Here is a 23,601-nt window from a genome sequence, read left to right on the forward strand (position 1 = left end):
CATGTCAAGGGACCTTAACACTGTATAACATTGACGCTGTATAAAGTTGAAGCTGTACAAAGTTGACGCTATGGGAACACTTTTACAAGAGCCGGTACCTAAAGCACATGTGAAAAAGATGGGGTCAGGTGACAACGCATAAGCCCATAATCAAGACCATAATATGTGCCTGCAATAAACATATTCAGCTTCTTTGTCTTCAGGAAGCTGCACATCTGTGTTTGTGTGGGTGGAAGTTATTGTCTCTACATTCTGGTGGGGAATGAGGCCCAGAAAATGGAGACTCAAGTGGTGGACTTGATTTGTCAGAGGTATGACAGAACGAAAGTGGACCTGTTTGTTCTGCTCCAGAAAGTTCTATCGAGGGTTCGCCAGGGCAGGGTTTGTTTCTTTGGCTACACACTCCATGATGACCCACTCAAAAAAAAAAAAAAAAAGGTTTTATTTTATGTATTAACCACAGAAACATGCTAAAATATAGCAGCATGAATGGACTACACAATTTGTGAATAAAATGCACATAATTTGTTAGGCCAATATGTGTAGGTATAAAACTATAGCAAAGCATATTTATTGTTAATTTCAAATGTATAACAATTTGTGTTACAAAGGTATTATTTATTTTTTTAACCATCACACAATATATAGTACATATTTGCACATATTAAAAATTGCTGCGTCTCAAAGTGATTTTGATTGTACTTTACCCATTAAGTGTTTTTTGGTATTTTGCTCTGGTTGGAAGACAATAATGAAACACTTTGGAGCAAAAATACAGACAATCAGACCAAAGCTTGAAGCTAAAATAGCAAAAATCTCTACAGCTACAGTAAATTTCCCTGGAGAGCTGACATACGCGGGAATAAAAGTGATCCAAACAGCACAGAATATGAGCATACTGAATGTGATGAATTTAGCCTCATTGAAGTTATCAGGCAGCTTTCGGGCCAGAAAAGCTAAAACAAAGCAAAGGAAAGCTAGGAGGCCAATATATCCCAGTACAGCCCAGAAACCAATAGCTGATCCTAAACTGCATTCTAGAATGATCTTTTCTTTGTAGTGTTGCGTATTATTGTAAGGAAATGGTGGGGATAATATTAACCAAAGCCCACAGATAAGAACCTGTACAAGAGTTAAACCAAAAACACTGAGTCTCTGTTGAGGAGGCCCAAACCATTTCATGACATTACTTCCTGGGAGCGTAGCTCTGAAGGCCATTAACACCACTATTGTTTTCCCCAGAACACAGGAGATACAGAGAACAAAAGTGATGCCAAATGCTGTGTGACGCAACATACAGGACCACTCAGTGGGCCGACCAATGAAAGTAAGTGAACAGAGGAAACACAGAGTCAATGAGAAGAGCAGCAGGAAGCTCAGTTCTGAGTTGTTGGCTCTTACTATCGGAGATGCCCTGTTTTTGTAGAAGACTAGAGTAATGCTCAGTGCCACTAAAGAGCCAACAACAGAGAAAGCAGCAAGGACAATCCCAAGGATCTCATCCCAGGAGAGAAACTCCACTGGTTTAAGAAGACACTTGTCCTTCTCATTATTGGGCCAGTACTCAGGTTGACATTTGTGGCATTCTAAAGAATCTGGAAGATGAAGAAATCAGATATCAGACTATACTGTTTTAGAATAACCAAATACGGGGATCAATAACATGATGGTAATTTATTCTTATATGTTATTTAAAATACATAAAATTCCAATTCATACATACAATCATTTTCCTTTAAAAAGCTTCCATTACAATAAAAAAATGATGGAAAATAGTTTATCAAAATATTGTTAGATATTTTTAGCAAAATGCTTCACTGCTTAGTGGTATTTGAAAATAAAAGTCTACTAAATTGAAGTGGTGCAACAAAGTCATGGAATTCAACCAATATTCAACTAATATCTATTTTTCAATAGTACTTTCTAAAATATATATTTTAAATCAGATATATATATTTGAATCACCCGCCTCCAGGCTGAACTGATCTGACCCCTCGGAATCAGACAGCATCAGCACTGGGTTATCAACCTCGCGGGAAGATGCCGTACCGCGGAAGAGCGTCTGAATCGTCGGACGAGGATTGGGAAGATGCCTCAGCATGTCCGCTTCCCGTCGCGAGATCCAGTTGTGAGCCCCATGATCGCCGCCTCCGCGCTGCTTCAACAGACCCGGGGCCCGATCCCTGGGGCTCGCGAGCCTGGCACGTCTCGGTAAACACGGCCAGCCGTGAGCGCAGCACTCGGAGCGGCAGCTTATCACACTCGCTGCAGGCGGCACCCTCGAGAGCGGCCTGAGTGTGCTGTGCACCGGGACACTGCACACACATTCTAAATTGCTCACTTGCCATTGCTTTATCTTTTTGATATATTGTGGACAGAAAACAGTAAATAGACAAACAATATGCACACAGAGCGCCTCCGCTGAAGAGCAAAAGCTGTCTGTACTTTTTGACGGTGCCTTCTAATAGCTTCCGCATATGCCATCACTTACTACGTCATGACGTAGCACCAATCAGATTGGTGGCAGATTTCATTCATGCTGAGGGCGTTCCCCAGAGTGTCGTCACTCGATGACGCAGTGCGAGTTCCCTCGATAAAGGTAACGAATATTTAAAGGAATAGTTCACCCCCCCCCCCCAAAAAAAAGCTGTCATCATTTACTCAGCCTCATGTTTTTCCAAACTCTGCTCTTTCAAACATTCTTTAAAATATTTTCTTTTGTGTTCCGCAGAACAAAGAAACTCATACAGGTTTGAAACAACATGAGGGTAAATTATGTCAGAATTTTAATTTTTGGGTGAACTATCCCTTTAAAGGTGCACTATGCAACTTTCCGCCCACTAGAGGGCGTCTATTCAAAACAAAGGCGTATTTTGATGACGCCATGTTTGAGCGCAGTATCTTGGGACATGTGGTCGTCACCTCACAGCCGGTAGAAAATAGGACATGGGCAAAAATCATGTTCATGGATGCGGTTATTTACGTTACTGCAGTATGAACAGAGTGGGACAGAGTGTTGTGGAGCTGAGCATGGCTGCTGGAGCAATTGTTACACAAACACGGCTCGCGATCACCGGGGCTTTTATTATGACAGGACGGGACACTTTTTCAGTCATGCGTATAAGGTAAAGTAGCTCTGTTTATCATATTAGATACATTTAAGTGTGTTTAAAATGATGTTATGACGTTACTCTGTGCGTTCGCTCAGCGCTGCTGTGACATGTTCACACTGCTAAGAGAGAAGCGATTCTGCTTTTTTATCCTGACACTTCTTTATACTTATGCCTCTGTATGCCTACATGTGCAGTAAACATTTTTTAATCGATACAATATTAAACATCATTGACTCGATGACTAACAAACAGCAGACATACAACAATCCACTTAGAGTAACTTAGAGTGGCTATGCACCTAATTATGCAGAACCTTAAGACTTTGTATTATGTAAACAAATATCATATAATGTTACATCACCCCCCTCACAGTAGTTATGAAGGGCAAAATTAGCAATATAGAGCAAAACCACAATTTGTACCAGGCTGTAAACATGTTTTTTCTGCTGTAAAGTTAGACATTTTAACATGGGACTCAATGAGATTCTGCTTCCTTTTGGACCAGTCGATTAATTTCAGTTTAAGTCACTTGGCTTCAAGAGAAACTGTGAACTCTTAGTGACAGCAGCCCAATAAACCTGCTGCTGTCTGTCATTAATATTAATCAAAGAACAAAATAAAGAGATAAAATCACTCACTTCTCTTGACTGAACCTTTGTAGCTTTAATAAGGATTAATCTATATTTAATTTTTAATTTATGCAGTGAAGACTGTGAAGTGTTTGATAACTTTATTACATTTCAGTATATTCCCAAAATATTTCAAATATACTGTCTTTATGTTGTTTCTACAATAATTTGGAGATTAAATGTGAAATTATTACTATATAAAACTAAAATAAAAACTTAAATGTTAGGTGCGATTAATTGCCATTAATTAATGTATTACAGAAAAAGGAATAGTAAATGAAATGAGTAAGTTAGGGGACACGGGTTTGTGTGTCAACTTGCTGTCAGAGAGCGAGGGAGAAAATGCAGGCGCAGCTGGTAATATGTATCTGTTCTGTGGACAATAAGTATTAGATAAGTATAAGACTTGTCTCATATATTTCAGTGTTGATATGAAAGGCCTATTGAAAAAACAATATAGCTATTTGACAACACTTCATTGCACTTAGTTTGTTATTTTACATTTAAAAGACTACAGTTGAAAAATATATATTATAAAATCCAACCTGCCAAAGTAGCTATGAATAATGTGTGTACAGTCACATGTATGGGAAATTGTTATTAATTGTTGTTGATAGTTGTCATTATTACTTTTCTCCCTTAAAATTTGTATAATATTACAATTATACTGTATAGTGTATAATAATATTCTGACAAAGCACCTGTCTCATTGCTGATTTCTCCTTCTGCACAGTTAATGCAGTCATAACAGCAGACAGGTCTTCCTTTTTGCACAGCCTTCCTGGTGCCTGGAGGACAGCTCTCACTGCACACGGACACAGGTACCTGCAGGTGACAGGAACACACATCATCAAAGTCAGAAATGAAAGGCTTTGGGTGAAAATACTCTAGAAGTTTCTTAAGGAATAGTGTTGTTAAATGTTAAGCAAATATAAAATGTTTTGTTCAATTTATTTAGTTGTGTATGATTATTTAATTGGATCATTATAATTGTGTATTATGTGTATGACAAATAAAGAACATGTGCTTATATGGTTTTAGTTTTTTTTTTTTTTTTTTTTTACTTCTGGGGGTACTGTACAACATTCGTAAATAATTACAAGCATAGGAAATATAACAACACATTGCATACCTTTTCACTGCCATCAAACCAAATTATATCTCTGCTTAGACTGAATTCTTGTCCTTTGGGCTGCGAAGCATCATATTGACCCACAGTCACAAAATTAATGAATCTGTTTCCCTGAAGCTGCCAATTCACAAGTTCATAAGTGGCCACAGGGTCTCCATTGGTATCAAATGAAACAGGATAACTATTTTTTGTAAAATTCACTTGCTTGAGTTTATAAAAAACCTGCATGATGAAAGAATAAAATTGAATTGATAAAATTATCAGTACTGAAATACTAGGTGTGACTGAATATATATTTTATAGTAGATCTACACAAAAAGTAAAGGAATACTGTATTATATTAAAAATTTTGTAAATGCATCAAGAAAAAGAAAAAAATCACACACAACAACAAACAAAAAGGAAAAAAAAAAGAGAAAACTTACCTGTCGGGGCTCAACTTTGATGTTTTTGTTACATTGTTTTTCTTTACATACAATGCCATGGAGGGCATGAGCTATAGCATATGTGGCTTTGTACACCATGTTGGTGACGCGCAACTGGGACGTGTCTGTGTATGGGTTCTGTAATGTGTGCAGGTCTTCTGTGCCATCACATGCTGGCATACCAGTAGAAGAACCCATCTGCCCTTTTAGACTACAGCTAAATGAGCTTTCCCAGAACTCTGTCAGCAGGGGAAATTTCAGAGCCTGTTCTGGAGACAGGTCAAGTAGAAAGTTACGAAAACCCGGGATAACAGACCGTGGGATTGCAAAACCCACAGCACCGATACACAAATTAAACCGCAGCATTTCTGGGTCTGTAACCCATGCCTCGCTGGCAATCCACTGCATCGGGGGAGGAGGATGCTGACTCAGCTCTTCTAAGAGAAATCTCATATCACCGGCAGCCACGAAGGCAACAATTACACGAGCCGTTGATCTGCGAATGACATCTGCGACTCTTTTCAGTTTACTGCGTGGCTGAGTCCTGTAGTAGGCCTCAGAATACTCCACACATATTCCCTCTTTCTCTGCAGCTTTCAGAAATGATGCCATGCCATTCCCGTAATCTGAATCACTACGCACAGTCCCGATCCACGTCCACCCGAAGTGCTTGACCATCCGTGCCAGCGCAGCAGCTTGATTGTGATCGCTGGGGATGGTCCTGAAGAAAGTAGGATGCTGCCGCTTGTCACTGAGACACGCACATGTTGCAAAATGACTGACCTGGAGTTAAGAAAAATAAAACTATATTCTGAACATGAAAGGACGTTAAGCAGCTAAACATGCTGATTACTCGAATACATAACATTTACCAACTTGCCAAAATGTTCACCAGTGTTGTAGGCAAAATGACAATTATTTTTACACTGTGAAGTTTACTTTTTTTGGCAACACTGTATATTAAGGTCTCATTAGTTAACATTACTTAATGCATTCAAACATGAACTAACAATGAACAATACATTTGTTACAGTATTAGTTAATCTTTGTTGTTGTTAATACAAATCCAGCTGGTTCATATTGGGTCATTGTGCATTAATTAATGTTAACAAATTCAGCATTTGATTTTAATATTATATTAGTACATGTTAAAATAAACATTAAACAAGATATATAATAAATGCTGTAATTTAAAAAATTGTATTATTGTTCATTCTTAGATCATGTTAACAAAAATAGTTAACTAGAGTTAACTAAGGAAACCTATATTATATAAGAAGAAGACTAGGACAGTTATATTGACCAAGCACCTGTGGAATTCCAAGAGGACCGAAAATTCTGGAAATGCTTATAGCCGGTGTGGAAGAAGAGTCTCCAACTAGTGCAGGAATTCCTGCAGATTTTGCACAGGAATTGGCATCGTTAAATACGAGATCTTGTCCGTTGGCAAGCTGTAAAGCAACTTTGATTGCCATTGGTACAGAAGCACAAGAGTCATATATATGGTACCCTAATGTGATGCCCGGTAAGAGATCAGAGCTGTTGTTGATCTCTTGGATAGTGAACTGCATCGCACGAGCAAAGCGCAGCTCTCTGAAGTCCATGCTGTTGAAGCACACACACAATAACCTATTAAAAAGGAACTCTTACATGAATGTTATGCCTGTTTGCTTGTTATTAACTTTTAACGACGAACATAATTTTAAGACAATCATCAGCCATTTACCGTGCTTTGTTAAATATTGTATTTGACTTTAAATTAAATTCTAACCTGCCAATGCACTCTAGTGGTTGTGGCCGTCTAGAAAAGGTATGTTTCTCTGTCCTCACATAGTAATGAATTGTGAAAGCCCCACCAATGATGAAGTCTCCGTCCTCGAAGAGAGCAGGTGGCTGAGGGTCACCTTGAAGGATGCAGGTGCCTAAATTAACCCCACTCACAGCAGGGAAAAACATAATAATACACAGTAGTGTTACTGTCAATAAAATAGGAACATTCATTTCTCCTTCTAAGCAAGTGACCATTAGTATTGTGATGTGAGCATTATACTTGTTTTATACTCTCCATCCACTACTGTTGTATATTGTAACTCTTTACTGTACAACCTAAGAGGGTGTGGCCAATATCTCACATCAGTCAATAACAGAATGTCGTAAGTGTACCTTGACTCACTGGGGCCCAGGTCATGAAGCAGACAACCGCCGACCACCTGCTAGCTGTCTCACATCACCAGAATCAGATTGTGTGAATCACAGAATCACAGAGACTGTGTCTGTTCCCTGAATTAGTAAATAATAATAATAATAAAAAACATCACAACCATTCAACTGTAAAAATGTAACTGATGTCCAACAAATAAACAACAGATGTAATACAGATGAACAAACGATAAAGCTCGGGCTGTTGAATATTCAATCAATTTCTCCAAAAGTGCTTATTGTTATGATATGATTACAGATAATAATCTATATGTGCTGTGTTTGACAGAAACCTGGTTAAAACCTGATGATTGCATTACTTTAAATTAGCCCACCCCCAAAGATTATTGTCATAAACATGAGCCGCGTCTGAAAGGTAAAGGGGAGGTGTTGCTTTCATTTATAATAATATCTTCAGTATTACTTATAAGTCTAGTTTCAAATATAATTTATTTGAAATCGTGGTGCTTTTTGTAACATTATGTAGTGTAATTGATAAAACCCATTTGACATTTGTGTTGGCTACTGTATACAGGCCACCAGAGCACCATACAGACTTTAATGCAGCACTAGGTAACTTTTCAACCTTCATAATACATTTTCAAGACTCTTGTGATGATACATCGACTTACAATAGGTTGAACGACACGTCTGCCATAGCTTGATGGGGTCTGTATCTTTTTTAATCGTACTTTTAAACTTCGGGTTTCGGATAGTAACCCGAGAACAAAAAGAACTACAAAATTTGACTGCTTTACGGCATATACGTCACTTCCACCAACACCCACACTTCCTTAAATTTGGACATGCGAGCTCAACTTTATTCGTCAGATAATATAGTCATGTCCGAAGCAGCACAGACAAATAAGAAAGAAAAGGTTTTGTTGGAGGAAAGAAATAAGAGGAAACGAAAAAGTGATGTGATTAAAGGCAGGACGAAGATCAACATTGGATCAGCATTTGCTCGTTGGCGTGAGCTGAAGGAGGCGTGCCCGACCGATGCTGTCATGCTTGTTATGGTGATTACCACTCAAACATTGAATTGAAGTATCATATAGATTCTGTAAAACGGTAAACAATAGACTACTATAATGACGCTGGCTTGTAAACGTGAGCATCGTGATTATTTGGCGTTTGAAAAAAATAAAACCCATGAAATTATATTCATATGACATGCTGAAACATATGCGACTGACTGTACCTGGGATGAAGACATTTCACACGCAACACCAGAAGAACACCCGCATGTGAACTCCTCACTGTTAATGCTGCACCAACCCGCGGGCCGCTTTTATGAAGTTATTTGGCCCACCCCGCACCACTGTATATATTTTTACAACCCGCCCGCAACCATTACATAGACACACGGGGTCTGCGGGTTATGAGACGACCCGCGCATTACTAGTTCAGGGCTTTTAGGATTGTCATGTCAACAAATGCATGCGCGATGGCATCCCCTGTTGTAGGATGACAAAGCTTACGACAGCAGTTGAGGACATTATTTTTTCCCAACTGTAGGGGGACCCTGATAGCAAAAGTTGCCAAGTGCTGCTTTAACAAAGAATTTTCTGATTTTCTATCAGAGTTAGTAATGCCTGCAGATAAAGTACCAATTATTGGTGATATTAATATCCATGTAGACAATGAAAAATATGCACTGGGATTGGCATTTAGAGACATTCTAAACTCTATTGAAGTTAGGCAACATGTTAGGACCCACTCATCGCCATAATCATACTTTAGACCTAATACTGTCACGTCAGTCTGTTTCTGTTGGGTTTTTTGCACTTGTTACATGTTCTTTTGTCTGTTTCCCACCACTTGTTTGTCACCATGGTTTCCCTAGTTTAGTTCAGCTGTGTCTTGTTAATTATCTTGTTTCTTTTTGCCATTTAAGTTCCTCTTGTGTAGTCATTCTACACATCTTTTTAAAGATGTCTCGCCCGTGCTCCATCCCTGGGTGTGGTCGGCAGGTTAGTCCGCTTGACAGGTATGAGTGCTGCTTGGTACGCTTGGGCTTAGTGCATTCTGAGTGGGCGTTCATGGATGTGTCATGTTCTAACTGCGGGAACATGACCATCGCAGTGTTGAGATCAAGACTCAGTGAACTCCGAGTCCCCTGATCCAAAGCTAACAGCCATGCTAGCTCAGGCAGCCGAGAGCATCGAGCTTGAGTGGAACCCTCCGCCATGTCCCGAGAGCTCAAGTCTCGATTGATTAGTATCTTGTGGCGGCCTCCAGTGCCTTTCTTTCCCAGGGTGCATGAAGAGGTGTCGAAGTCGTGGAAGGCTCCCATGTCTTATCGCGACAGCTTCCGCCTTCACTGCACTCGATGGGGGCGTGGCTAGAGGGTACACTGGGGTTCCCCTGTTGAGCGTTCTGTTGCGACTCAACTGTGTCCACAGAGTGCCACCACGTGGCATGGCGACCCAAAGCACACCTCCAAAGCCTGTAGGTTCTCAGCCATGCTTGTGGGTAAGGCCTATAGAGCTGCGGGGCAGGCTGCATCTGCTTTGCATTCGATGGCAATCCTTCAAGTCCATCAGGCGAAGGTGCTCAGAGATATGCATGAGCGTAGTGCTGACCCTGCACTTTTGCAGAAGCTGCGGGCAGCCACCGACCTTGCCCTACGGGCGACGAAAGTGACCGATCGCGCTGTTGGTCAGGTGATGTCCACATGTGTGGTCCAGGAGCGCCACCTATGGCTCAACCTGGCCGAGATCCACGAGGCTGACAGGACACGGTTTCTGAACACCCCCATCTCCCAGGCTGGGCTATTCGCTAAAAGGCGGTCCTGAGATAGGCTGCTCGGAAGTGAACTCAGTTCTCTCTAAGGAGACCGTGACAGGAACGCTCCTTCCCCCGGAGGAGGGCCGGGGGAGAATCTTTTGTTTACAAAAAACACCCAACCCGCTGCTGGCCCCCCCCAAAGGGGCCGGCGGCACCCTTTTTTTGGTTAAAGAAAGAACCGAATCATTTACTGCAAGTGTGTGCCGCCTCAGTGCCTCGCCACTCTCGGTCCCCTCTGTTGCCAGCCCCCTCCCAGTTGAGACCCCTGCGGGACGCTTCGCCTCCCCTGGATTCCACTGACAAGGCTCTCCGCTTCCATGCCTCCCGGGTCTGGGCCAATCGTTACGCCTGTGGCTCGCATGATCCCCTTGGTTCAGTTTTTGGGGGCCTGGCTAGTGCTCCCCAAGCTGTCCAACTGGCTCGCCCGCACCATCAGGCTCGGCTATATGATTCAGTTCGCACAATCTCCTCCCCGCATCCTGGGAATCCGCTATAGAATGGTGGGTGGCAATGCCCTTAACTTGCTCTTAAAGAACTTTGTTTTATTATTTCCTCTTTCCATATTGTGAATAATAAATGTATTTTAATTTGCTTGTTACACCTGGAGCCAATTTATATTGTAATAATTATTCGACGTTATGTAGCATACTTTTACACTCAGAATTATTCCTTGGCATCCTCACGTACTAAACTGCATTTTTAAATGCAAATTGTTTGCGTGCTGGAGGTGTGCGATTATTACATTGCGTGCAGAGTGATGTTAACATTTAAGATGGCACTATCAAAGAGTCTAAAGAGGAAAGTTAACACCGAAAATAGGGTATACAAAGAAGAATGGAAAGCATCTGTGCATGCCTTTTACTTGGTTTTATGAATGCAAAGCAGGTGTGTCTTATCTGCATTGAAGTTACTGTTTGTAAAGAATATAATATCAGATGGCACCACGAGCCGAAGCATGGCACCTTTTTTGCTGGTTGTCTTGTCAATATTTTTCGATAAAAAGGAAGCTGAATTTGAGTTGTTATTGTTCATTTGTGTTGTGCTGAGGCCCCGTGATATAGGCAAACGTTTCCATGGTCCACAGTTCGTTTTATCATATAACAACACATTTCATGATGGCTCTTTTAGATGCGTTTCTAGCGATCAATTTCATAGACTCTTAAATGTCTTTAGAACTTTTCAAAATGAAAGCTCTCAATTCATCCAAAAATAAAACATTGCTGTAAAAATGTTGTCATATTTTTTTTTTACGCAAAATCACTAAAGACTAAAATGATTGTAAGTAAATGTTTTAGTTTTTAGGTTCGCACTGCCTGCTTTGAGCGGGGTTTGAACTCGGGTCTTTCCCCACAGGAGTCTGACGCTCGCTAAACACTGGACCTTTTTGCCTAATCCTCTGACGAGCGTCTCTTGACATGAGGGAAGTTTCCTTGCGAAACTCTCAATAGCTCGCCTCCGTTACACTGACAGATATGTTTCAGAACCAGCTGCTATCAAAAAAATCTGGCTGTGGGTGCGAGCCAGATATTATTGCTGGCGGGCCAGTTTTGGCCAGTTGCCGACCTCTGGCCTAGAGGCACTCGATGTTGCATCAGAAAATACTGGATCTCTCTTTTCCGGCACTGTAGACATAGTTACTCTCTCGGCGCTTAAAGAATATTCAAGTTAATAGTCCAACACCGTGGTTCACCGAGCACACTCGGGCCCTTAAAACAGCAACCAGAAAAATGGAGTGCAGCTGGAAGAAAAAAAAATCTGGAGGTTTTTCACAATTCCTGGAAAGAGAGCATGGTTGCATACATAAAGGCCATAAAAACTGCTAGAACTGGTTATGTTTTTACTCTCTTAGAAGAAAATAAACACAACCCTAGATTTTTATTCAATACTTGGCCAAATTAACCCCTCAAAAAAGCTTCAACTTCTGATATATTTAAGCAGTACAGCAGTAATGACTTTATGAACTTCTTCACATTAAAGATTGATAATATTAGGAATAAAATTATAACAATGCAGCTCTCTACTACAGTATCACATCAGGCAGTGCACTGTAGTGTCACTGAGGAAAAATTCCACTCATTCACTGCTATAGGAGAAGAAGAATTGGCTAATTATTAAATCATTAAATCATCAAAATCAACAACATGTATGCTTGATGCTATACCTACTATGTTGTTAAAAGAGATGGTTCCAGAGGTCATATATCCTATTCTTAATATTATCAAAACATCTTTGACATGTACCGAATACTTTTAAGTTGGCTATAATTAAACCACTTTAATTATAGCCACTTTAAAAAATGCAACTTGATCCTACAGAATTAGCCAATTACAGGCCAATCTCAAATTTACTGTTTCTGTCAAATATACTAGAAAAGGCAGTTTCTTCGCAATTATGTTCCTTTTTAGAAAGAAATGGGATCTCGACCACAACATTCTTCTGAATAGACTCGGAAATTATGTTGGCATTATTGGAATTGCATTGGCATGGTTTAAATCATACTTACATACTTGTAGCAGTAAATTAAGAGATGTCACACTGATCACAAGTGCAGGTCCTTCTAAAAAAATTAGCATATAGTGATAAAGTTCATTATTTTCCATAATGTAATGATAAAAAATAAACTTTCATATATTTTAGATTCATTGCACACCAACTAAAATATTTCAGGTCTTTTATTGTTTTAATACTGATGATTTTGGCATACAGCTAATAAAAACCCCAAATTCCTATCTCAAAAAATTCGCATATTTCATCCGGCCAATTAAAGAAAAGTGTTTTTAATACAAAAAAAGTCAACCTTCAAATAATTATGTTCAGTTATGCACTCAATACTTGGTCGGGAATCCTTTTGCTGAAATGACTGCTTCAATGCGGCATTGTTACGTCACGGACACGAGGAAACAGGAAAATGGTGCGAGGACTCAAGTGCAGTGAGAAAATTATAATTTATTATAAAATAAAACATAAACTCAAAACAACAACCCACGGGGGGGGGGGGGGGGGGGGGGGGAACACATAATAAAAATACAAACTTAAACAAACCAACAGAGATCATGGGGAACCAGGAGACGTAGACAATACATACACAAGGATCCAACACAGACTGACAAACACAAGGAGCTTATAAGGGGAAGAAATCAAGAGGGAACAGGTGGGAGAAATCAACACTAATCAGATAACAAGGGGGAGGGATCAGACAATGACAGGAGCACATGCAAGACATGACAAAACCCACATGTGCACACAAGACAGGACAGGCATGTGACATTACCCCCTCCTTAAGGAGCGGCTACCAGACGCTCCACTAGGGACGGGAGGGACAGACCAGGGCGGGACGGGAGGGACAGACCAGGGCGGGACGGGATGGACAGACCAGGGGGGCACGTGAGGGACAGACCAGGGGGGCACGGGAGGGACAGGGGAAACAGACAAGGAAGGAACAGACAAGGGAGGGGTAAACAAGGGAGGAACAAGGAAAACAAAAAGCTCAGGAGGCCATGGTGGCCCACAAAGTTCAAATGGCCGGGGCGGCCCGTAGAGTTCAGGCAGCCGGGGCGGCCCGTAGAGTTCAGAAAGCCAGGGCGGCGCAGGCATAGCAGGGTGCCAGGGAGGCACGGGCAGAGCAGGGTGCCAGGGAGGCGCGGGCATAGCAGGGCGCCAGGGAGGCACGGGCAGAGCAGGACGCCTCAGCGGCACACGGAGAGCAGGGCACCTCAGCGGCGCACCGAGAGCAGGGCGGCGCACGGAGAGCAGGTAGCCTCAGCGGCGCACGGAGAGCAGGTAGCCTCAGCGGCGCACGGAGAGCAGGGCGCCTCAGTGGCGCAGGCAAAGCAGAGCGCCTCGGTGGCGCGGGCCGAGCAGGACGCCTCAACGCCGCAGTCAGGGCAGGGCGCCTGGGAGGCGCGGTGAGAGCTGTATGCCTGGGAGGCACGGTGAGAGCAGGGCGCCTGGGAGGCGCGATGAGAGCAGGGCGTCTGGGAGGCGCGGTGAGAGCCGGACGCCTGGGAGGCGCGGGGAGAGCCGGACGCCTGGGAGGCGCGGGGAGAGCCGGACGCCTGGGAGGCGCGGGGAGAGCAGGGCGCCTGGGAGGCGCGGTGAGAGCAGGGCGCCTGGGAGGCATCTCCTGCCCAGCGGCGTCCACCGGAACAGAGTCCACCGGCACAGGGACCACCGGAACACGATCCACCGGCACAGGGACCACCGGAACACGATCCACCGGCACAGGGGCCAACGGAACACGATCCATCAGCACAGGGACCACCGGAACACGATCCACCGGCACAGGGACCACGGAACACGATCCACCGGCACAGGGGCCAACGGAACACGATCCATCGGCACAGGGACCACCGGAACACGATCCACCGGCACAGGGACCACGGAACACAATCCACCGGCACAGGGACCAAAGTTTATCTTAGTTCATGTAACCATAGACTGTTACATTACGTCACATTAAAACCAGCCAGTTAAGTACGAGGAGACGTCAGCGGCGGTCAGAGAGAGCGGGACAACAAAGCTAGCAGGTGTGTTTTGAGTAGGCTAACATTCGAGATGCTTTCAGGTGCGGCAAAACGTAAAAAAAAATGAAGAGGAACAAAAGAAGAGACAGCGGAGGGCTTTACAGAAGTTTCTGTCAGACAGCTGTCTGACAGCTGTGAACCTGCTCGAGTCAGCAAAGCCAGAGGCCGAGCCAGGCCCGAAGACCCGGCGGTGGAAGATGCAGCGAAAAAAATTCCCAGTACACAAAGTTTGGCACAATGTGGTATTTTAAGACTGAACCGTTCTGAGAAACAGTTTATGACATCCATCCAGATCTGCTGTATATCAGAACATTCCCATAGACCCTTGTCAACCATTTATACTGTAATAATTTAAGATGCGTGTTTATGATTTGTTTTTGTGCCTTTAAACATGCATCAGTCTATTCAAATTCCTATATTTCTTCTTGAGTGTCTTTCCTCCATGCATTTAATTTGTCTACAGCAGACTCTTTAGAGTTAGACATTATAAAATTACAATATTTTGACAATTGTCCCTTTTCACCTCTTTTTTCCAATTATTTTGGGAATGTACGTAATATCTGTAGACCTAGAAGACATACAACTTTTAAGCTGTGAATATTAAAAAGTCTTTAATAGTCTGAATACCGTCTCGGTTATGTATGTAACCCTCGTTCCCTGAAGAACTGAACCGACGAATGGGATCTTACTTTAGAGACCAAACCTACTTCGAGCGTTTAAAAACGAGCCAATGAAATTTGGCATGCGATCCACGCATTCCACACTCCGCCCGCGACGCGGGTATAAAACAGGAAGTGGAATGGTAGATCAGCGCTTTTCCTGTTGAGGAGTCGACAGGTGACCGGACTCCCAGCGGAAGCACAGCACCTGGCGACGGGACTTACGTCTCCGTTCCCTCCTTCAGGGAACGAGGGTTACATACGTAACCGAGACGTTCCCTTTCAGTCGGTCACGTTCGACGTACGTCAGAACTGAACCGACGAATGGGATCCCTATGGAAAACGCCAGGATGCTGGCCCTTCTAGTGTCCAGTTTAAGCACACTGTACCGTCTAGTATGGTACAGAAGTCAGGGCTCCAAGCAGGGAGTACAGTCACTGCTGTTTCTGCAAGACCCACTCAGAATGACTATTGGATAACACTGGGAAAGCGTGCCTACCTCGGAAGATAGAACGCTGCGGACCACGGCCCCCTGAGGGCATGGTGGAAGAGTACACATAAGGACTAACTTAAGGGGTAGTGCAACATATGGCAGTCTCTGGGGTGGTTCCAGCCTAATTGAAGGGGGGAAAGAACACGCCCAGAGACGACAGAGCGGGCTCTGTCAAGGGAAAGACACAGGGCTAGCACGGAGGGTAGCTGGTACCATGGAAGAATACACATATGGGGTTGCCGTGAGGGAACCGCTACATATGGAACCCAGCCTACAGCCACGTTTCACAACCATACGGGTGCAGGCCTGGTGTCAGACGGTCCGCAACGTCTGACACAGAAGGCGTGATGGAGGAGCTCGACAGGGTTAGCCAGTTTCCCGGGGAACCCACAACTGGAGACAATAGACGCACGTATCCGGCCCAGAGGGCGGGAGTGCCGTTTGCAAACCGACACTTAGAAAGGGCACTTAACGCTCCTGGCCACTGGGGGCGAGGATGCGGGAAGATACAAGCTCTACATGTAGGCTATAGAATCTAGCGAACGTGTTAGGTGTTGCCCAGCCCGCAGCTTTACATGTCTGTCAGCGAGGCACCTTAAGCCAGTGCCCAGGAAGAAGCAACACTCCTAGTGGAGTGTGCCCTTACATCGAAAGAGAGTGGTAGGAACCTTGGGCACGTATCCGGGCCGGAGTCTCAGGACAACGTGAGAGTTACCGGGCCCGAACTCTAGGCATGATTCATTGACCGAAAGTGCGTGCAGGTCCCCTACCCTCTTAATAGAGGCCAACGCCATCAGGAGCACTGTCTTCCTTGACAAGATTTTAAGCTCACAAGACGCCAAAGGCTCGAATGGGGGGCTCTGGAGTGCTCTGAGCACTAGAGCCAAGTCCCAAGAGGGTATCGAGGTTGGATAAGGAGGATTTAGTCTCCTCGCACCTCTGAGGAACCTGGCGATTAGGTCGTGCTTTCCTACGGACTTACCTTCCACTACATCATGGTATGCCGCTATTGCCATGGCATATACCTTGAGGGTGGAGGGAGACAGCCTTTGCTCCAACCCATCTTGCAGGAAGGAAAGCACGACACTAATCGAACACCTTCGAGGGTCTTGCGCACCACTCAACGAACAGGTTCCACTTCAGAGCATAGAAGCGATGGTATCTACGACAGCTTGTGGTAGTCCATCTAGAACCTTTGCGTCCCGTCCAGGAACCAGACATGAAGATTCCAGAGGTCTGGACGCGGGTACCATAGAGTGCCCCGTCGCTGAGAAAGAAGGTCCTTCCTCAGGGGAATGGGCCAAGGAGGGGCTGTCGCGAGGAGTGTAAGTTCTGGGAACCAGGTCCGGTTCGGCCAATACTGCGCAACTAGCAAGACCTGCTCCTCGTCCTCCCTGACTTTGCACAGAGTCTGTGCAAGAAGGCTCACTGGGGGAAACGCATATTTGTGTAGGTCCCGGGGCCAGCTGTGCGCCAGTGCATCTGTGCCGAGGGTACCCCCGGTCAGGGAATAGTACCACTGGCAATGGGTCGAGTCCAGAGAGGCAAACAGGTCTACCTGTGCGGCTCCGAACTGGTCCCATATCAGCTGGACCACCTAGGGGTGGAGTCTCCACTCTCCCGGAGGTGTCGGCTGACGAGAGAGCTCGTCGGCTGTCTGGTTCAGCGCACCAGGGACATGAATGGTCCGAAGCGACCTCAGCTGCTTCTGACTCCACAGGAGGAGGTGCCGGGCGAGTTGGAGCAGACGACGGGAGCGTAGACCACCCTGACGGTTGATGTACGCAACGGCCGTGGTGCTGTCCGTACGGACCAGTACATGCTTGCCACGCAGCAGCCCCTTGAGGTGGCGGTGTACTGCCAGTAACTCGAGGCAATTGATGTGCCAATGCAGTTGCGGCCCCGTCCACAGACCAGCAACTGCATGCCCATTGTACGTGGCCCCCCAGCCGGTGGTGGAGGCATCCGTGAACGAACAGCATGCCTGGACACTTCTTCTAGGGGTACCCTGGCCTGGAGAAACAAAGTGTTGGACCACGGGCTGAAGGTTTGGCGGCAGTAAGGAGTCACTGGGACTCGGTACTGACCGCTCTGCCATGCCCACCTCGGGACTCGGCCATTGAGCCAGCGTTGAAGCGGTCTCATATGAAGCAATCCGCGCGGCGTTACCGCGGCTGCAGATGCCATATGCCCCAGGAGCCTCTGAAAAAATTTCAGTGGGACCACTGTCCTGCTCTTGAACATATTCAAGCAGTTCAACACCAACTGGACTCGCTCCTTGGTAAGGCGTGCGGTCCGGTTGACCGTGTCCAACCGTGTAGGACAGAGTTTGCTCTTCTCTCGGTTGACCTGAAGGCCCAGGTGACTGAGCACCAGGTGGTACTTCGACTGGGCTAAAATCAGCCAATCGTAGAGGTAGTTGAGAATCCGAACGTTGCGTTCTCTGAGCAGAACAATGGCTGCCTCCGCGACCTTCGTAAAGATGCGGGCGACAGGGACAGCCCGAAGGGCAGGACCTTGTACTGAAATGCTTTCCCCTCGAACTCAAAACGTATGAACGGTCGAGGAGAGAATAGACACATGGAAGTACGCGTCCTTCAGGTCGATGACTGCAAACCAATCCTGGGGACGGATGCATTGGAAAATGCGTTTCTGCATCAACATCCTGAACGGGAGCTTGTGCAGGGCCCGATTCAGGACTCGCAGGTCCAGGATTGGTCGTAACCCTCCCCCTTTCTTGGGCACAATGAAGTAGGGGCTGTAGAACCCCGTCTTCATATCGGCAGGAGGAACCGGCTCGATCGCGTCCTTCGCCAGTAGGACCTCGATCTCTGACCTCAAGACATGAGCATTGCTGCTTCGCACGGAGGTGAAGAGGATGCCCCTGTACTTGGGCGGCTGGCACGCGAACTGAATCGCGTAGCCGAGTCTGATGGTACGGATGAGCCCCAAGCCTCACACAGCTGTGCATCTGTGCCGAGGGTACCCCCGGTCAGGGAATAGTACCACTGAGCGCCCAAACACGTGAGACAACGAACGTGCCCGTCAAGCGGAGACAGAAATCGACCGCACCCAGAAACACATGGTTTGAATGACATCTTGAAAAAGATGCAGGGTCAAACCGTGTTGCTCTTTTGTGAATGGAAAACTGCTCTTTTAGTGTGCTGAAGCATTCAGGGAGATAACCGCGGCTCCACACAGTTCGATCTGCAAGCCTGTGTGAGCCCTCAGTGTTTGTGTGTGTGTGTAACGCCCAGCGAACCAACAGGTTTTGAATGGGAAACTCGCCAACCGAACCAACAAGCTCTTTTAGTCACTGTGAACTCGGTCTCTCGCTGAAGCGGCGTATCACCCGCACTGGCAGTTCTCAAAACACTCGTTTTATGACTCGTAGTCAACACTCTTCGTAGGAAACAGTAACACTGCTCGGCTCCGAAAAAGAAAGCGCTGATCTACCATTCCACTTCCTGTTTTATACCCGCGCCGTGGGGCGGAGCGTGGAATGCTTGGATCGCATGCCAAATTTCATTGGCTCATTTTTAAACGCTCAAAATAGGATTGGTCTCTAAAGTAAGATCCCATTCGTCGGTTCAGTTCTGACGTACGTCGAACGTGACCGACTGAAAGGGAACTTTAGTTTTCCATAGTTTAAATCCTCCATCCTTATATTTATTATTATTTATTGTTAGACAGTGTTGGAAAGAGTACTGAAAAAGCATACTCAAGTAGAAGTACAGTTTCTTGTCAAAAAAAAAAAATAGTTCAAGTAGAGTAGAAGTACCTGTCCTAAATACTACTCAAAGTAGGAGTAAAAAGTAGCTGTTTTAAAAGTACTAAAGAGTAGTGAGTAGTGAGTATGCTATGAATCTTATTCCACCTTATACCCTGCTAATTAAAAATGTAGCTTACTCTTTTATGGATAATTCTAAATAAGAACAAAAAAACCTGAGATCACCAACAGTAGCCTGTTTCAATATTTTTTTTTTTGACTATATATCTTTATTTTACTGCTAGCACTAAAAATACAGCCATTTGAGAAAGCAACCAATAATCTGGTAACGTTTATGACAACCATTCTGTAGAGATTTTCTTGCGGTTAATATCAATAATAAAAAAGGTTGTACATGAACAATTCTTGAGTTCCCATTCAGTCGGTCACTCTCGACGCCACGTCGACGCCACGCCAATCTACTTCGAGTGTAACTAAACGAGCCAATGCACATTGGCATGCAATGATTGCACCAGCTGCTCATGCCACGCAGCGCTGGTATAAATGAGGCACAGGTGCTTGCATCAAATTAGCCTTTTGCTTCGGAGCCGAGTGGTGAATGGATTGTCCTGAAATCACTCTCTACAAGCGTGTGCTAACATAACGAGTCAAGCTCTTTGGGTGGATCTCTCTTCGTTTGGAGTGACAGCATTGCAGCGGGGTCGAATTCTCTCTTCTCTTTCTACTTTGTTTTACTGAGTAAAAACAAAAGGCTGTTCTCACAGCTGGTTCCGTGCGCTGTTTAGAGCGCTAAAAAACCGTTTTTTCGGCTTGTAAGAGATCGCCTTCTATGAGAAAGAGAGCGCGCACGACAGGCTGCACACATTCCCTGTCTGTGTCGCCGCGACTATCCCCTGTGTGCTTCGGCACCCCAGAGAGCATTTTCCCTAAAAGAGCTACACAGATAGAGCTTGCGTCTTTATAAAGATGACAATCTGCATGTGTGTTTCTGGTTGCAGTTGTTCCCTGTCCTCACTGACGGCCACGAGCACTGTTTCACATGTCTGGGCAGCATGCTGAGACTGCGTTCATGGGTGTTTCATGTTTTCTAATGAGAACATGACCACATCGGCACGCCGGTCGTGACTCTTCTTTCACTAGGAAGCTTGAGTCCCCTGTGTTGTTGGCCAGCCGCGGCTCATGTTGAAAAGCACAGCCGCGGGTCTGCTCGACACTCTGGGAGACCGTGGAGATCAGCGAGAGCTGCCGCCGGGGGAAACCTGGATAGTCCTCTCGCTTCTCTGCGTGTCGTATGCCGTTGAGCGACTAAGGTAGAGCGCGCATTGTCACGGCAACCCAGCGCTCGCTCGCCGCTCAATGTGCGTTGTCCACTGGTCTATTTCCCGTTGTAGCACCCTCCCTGGTGGCCAACAGGAGAGGTCTACTTTGGTGTAATGGCTGGGGTGACTTGAGGTGGGTGGGGCTTCTTCAGGGAACCAACCCCCTAGCCCCCCCCCCCCCCCCCACCCCCCCAGTGCACTGCAAGCTGTACAGCTTCTGGATAGAATTGCTGGTCCTTCTTATGAGGCAACCTAGCATTTCATTCAGAGCTCCTGCTGAGGGTGAGATGTCAATCGCTGCATCGGAGAGAGGGCTATTGGGCTCTGGGAATGAAGATGATGCTGAGCCCATTGTAATGGTGTGTGCTTTGCTGAATCAGATTCAAAGTCAACAGCCATGCTTTCCTGGGATCAATCCCAGATGTGCATGTAAAAACTGTCAATATGGAACTACTTTGGATATGGAATGCCAAAGGGGCCAGAACTGCATAAGTTTTTCCTCCCTCACTACCCTCCTCGGTGGGGTGGCTGTATGCAGACCACCTCCGCCCTGCACTCTTAATGCATGAGGGTAGTTCTGAGTCGGGGTTGAGCTACGCATGTTGACTAACCATGATCAGGTCACGGCGCAGGCCCTCGGCCAGACGATGTCCACCTCTGTGGTCCATAAACGCCCCCTGGCTTGCCTTGCTGAGATGTGAGTGGTCGTCAAAGTACTCTTCACAATGCTCCCATCTCACAAGGTGGCCATTTCAGTGACATTGTTGAGAACTGAACTGAGCCCAGCAGTTCTTAGCAGTCGGTATCGGGCTGGGCCGCCCCTCAGTCTGCTTGTCACCAAAGGCGTCGCCCCTACAAAAAAAAAAAAAAAAAAACCTTGGCACAGTCTTCTCTACTGTGTTCGCTGCAGGGAGACGACGCCACCAGGTGACCTGGAGATGGGCGGGGTTGCTTTTCCCCGGAGGAGGGCCGGATGGAGAATGTTTGAGTCTAAATTCTGTTCTGCCGCTAGTCACAACCAGTGGTACCCAAATTCTCAAATTAAAATAAAAGATCAGTTCCTCTATCTCTGGGTCATCAGGGGGCTTGGAAAGTTGTGGCCGGTCAAACGCTGGACCACACTCATCCTCCTCCTCTTTCGCCAGCAGGCAGCAGCGGATGACGCAGGGACGCACCACAGTCGTAAGAATCAGGTATGTGTTGCACAGCACATTCACACCCCACTGTGGGCCACCTCCACGAGACAGCCGCCCCAGACCGGTGCCTGTATTCCACCTTGCTACCCCACGGTGGGTATGCCGGTGGTCCTGATGATCCCACTTGTTCAGTCTCTGCGAGCCTGGCTAGAGCTTTCAGTCCGTCCCCTTGGTTCATTCGGGACATCAGGTTCGGCTATGCGATTTAATTTGCCCGGCGTCCCCCCAGGTTCACAGGCGTTTGCTTCACCTCGGTGAAAGCTGCAGATGCCCATGTCCTGTGTGCAGAAGTCACAGTCCTACTGGCGAAGGACACGGTAGAGCTGGTCCCTCAAGCCAATATGAAGACAGGCTTCTACAGCCCATCTTCATTGTACCCAAGAAAACCAGTGGGTTATTGCCAGTCTTGGGCCTGCGAGTTCTGAATCGGAGCCTTCACAGGTTACCATTTAAGATGTTCACGCAGAAAGGCATTTTCGAGTGCATCCGTCCCCAAGATTGGTTTGCAGCGATTGACCTGAAGGACGCGTACTTTCATGTATCGTTCCTCCCCGGACACAGGCCGTTCTGGCACTTTGTGTTCAAGGGGCGAGCATGTCAGTACAAAGTCCTGCCCTTTGAGCTGGCCCTGTCCCCCTGTGTCATTAAGAAAGTCGTGGAGGGGGCCCTTGTGCCCATGAGAGAACAGGGCGTTCGCATTTTTAACTATCTCGACGACTGGCTCATACTAGCACAGTGCCGGGAACAGTTGTGCGAACACAGGGACCTGGTGCTCAGACACCATCAGTTGGGTCTTCGGGTCAACTGAGAAAAGAGCAAACTCGCCCCCGTGCAGAGGATCTCTTCTCTCGGTATGGAGTTGGATTTGGTCGAGTGGACAGCAGAGGAGTGCGTCCAGTTGATGCTGAAATACCTGAACACGTTTCAAGGCAGGATGGCGATTCCACTGAAAATTTTTTAGAGGCTCCTGGGGCATATGGCGGCCATGGCGGCAGTAACACCGCTCGGCCTGCTTAATATGAGACTGTTTCAGCATTGGTTTCTCGGCTGAGTCCCAAGATGGGCGTGGCAACGCGGCACTCACTGGGTAAGGATCATCCGGCCTGCCGCCATACCTTTAGCCTGTGGTCGGACCCCTCGTTTCTGTGGGCCAGAGTGCCTCTGGAAAAGGTGTGCAGGCATGCTGTGGTCTTCACAGATGTTTCGACCATGGGCTGGGGTGCCACGTGCATGCAGTGTCAGGGGTTTGGACGGGCCCGCACCTGCATTGGCACATCAATTGCCCTGAGTTGCTAGCAATACATCATGCACTGAGCCACATCAAAGGCCGGTTATGGACAACTCTGCGACCGTTGAGTACATCAACCACCAAGGTGGTCTATGCTCCTGTCGC

General features: G+C 45.9%; 1 protein-coding gene across 1 annotated transcript; it reads right to left on the minus strand.

The window, feature by feature from the left end:
• Positions 1-681: 681 nt before the first annotated feature.
• On the minus strand, positions 682-7,300 carry LOC137043265 (extracellular calcium-sensing receptor-like). The gene is made up of 6 exons (XM_067419458.1): positions 7,071-7,300; positions 6,610-6,904; positions 5,300-6,082; positions 4,875-5,096; positions 4,444-4,567; positions 682-1,595 (listed from the first exon to the last, which is right to left on the minus strand). Exons 1-6 carry the CDS (start codon positions 7,298-7,300, stop codon positions 682-684), a joined length of 2,568 nt encoding a protein of 855 aa, XP_067275559.1.
• Between the last annotated feature and the right edge of the window lie 16,301 nt (positions 7,301-23,601).

This window comes from Pseudorasbora parva, chromosome 16, assembly GCF_024679245.1.
Source record: "Pseudorasbora parva isolate DD20220531a chromosome 16, ASM2467924v1, whole genome shotgun sequence".
NCBI lineage: Eukaryota > Metazoa > Chordata > Actinopteri > Cypriniformes > Gobionidae > Pseudorasbora > Pseudorasbora parva.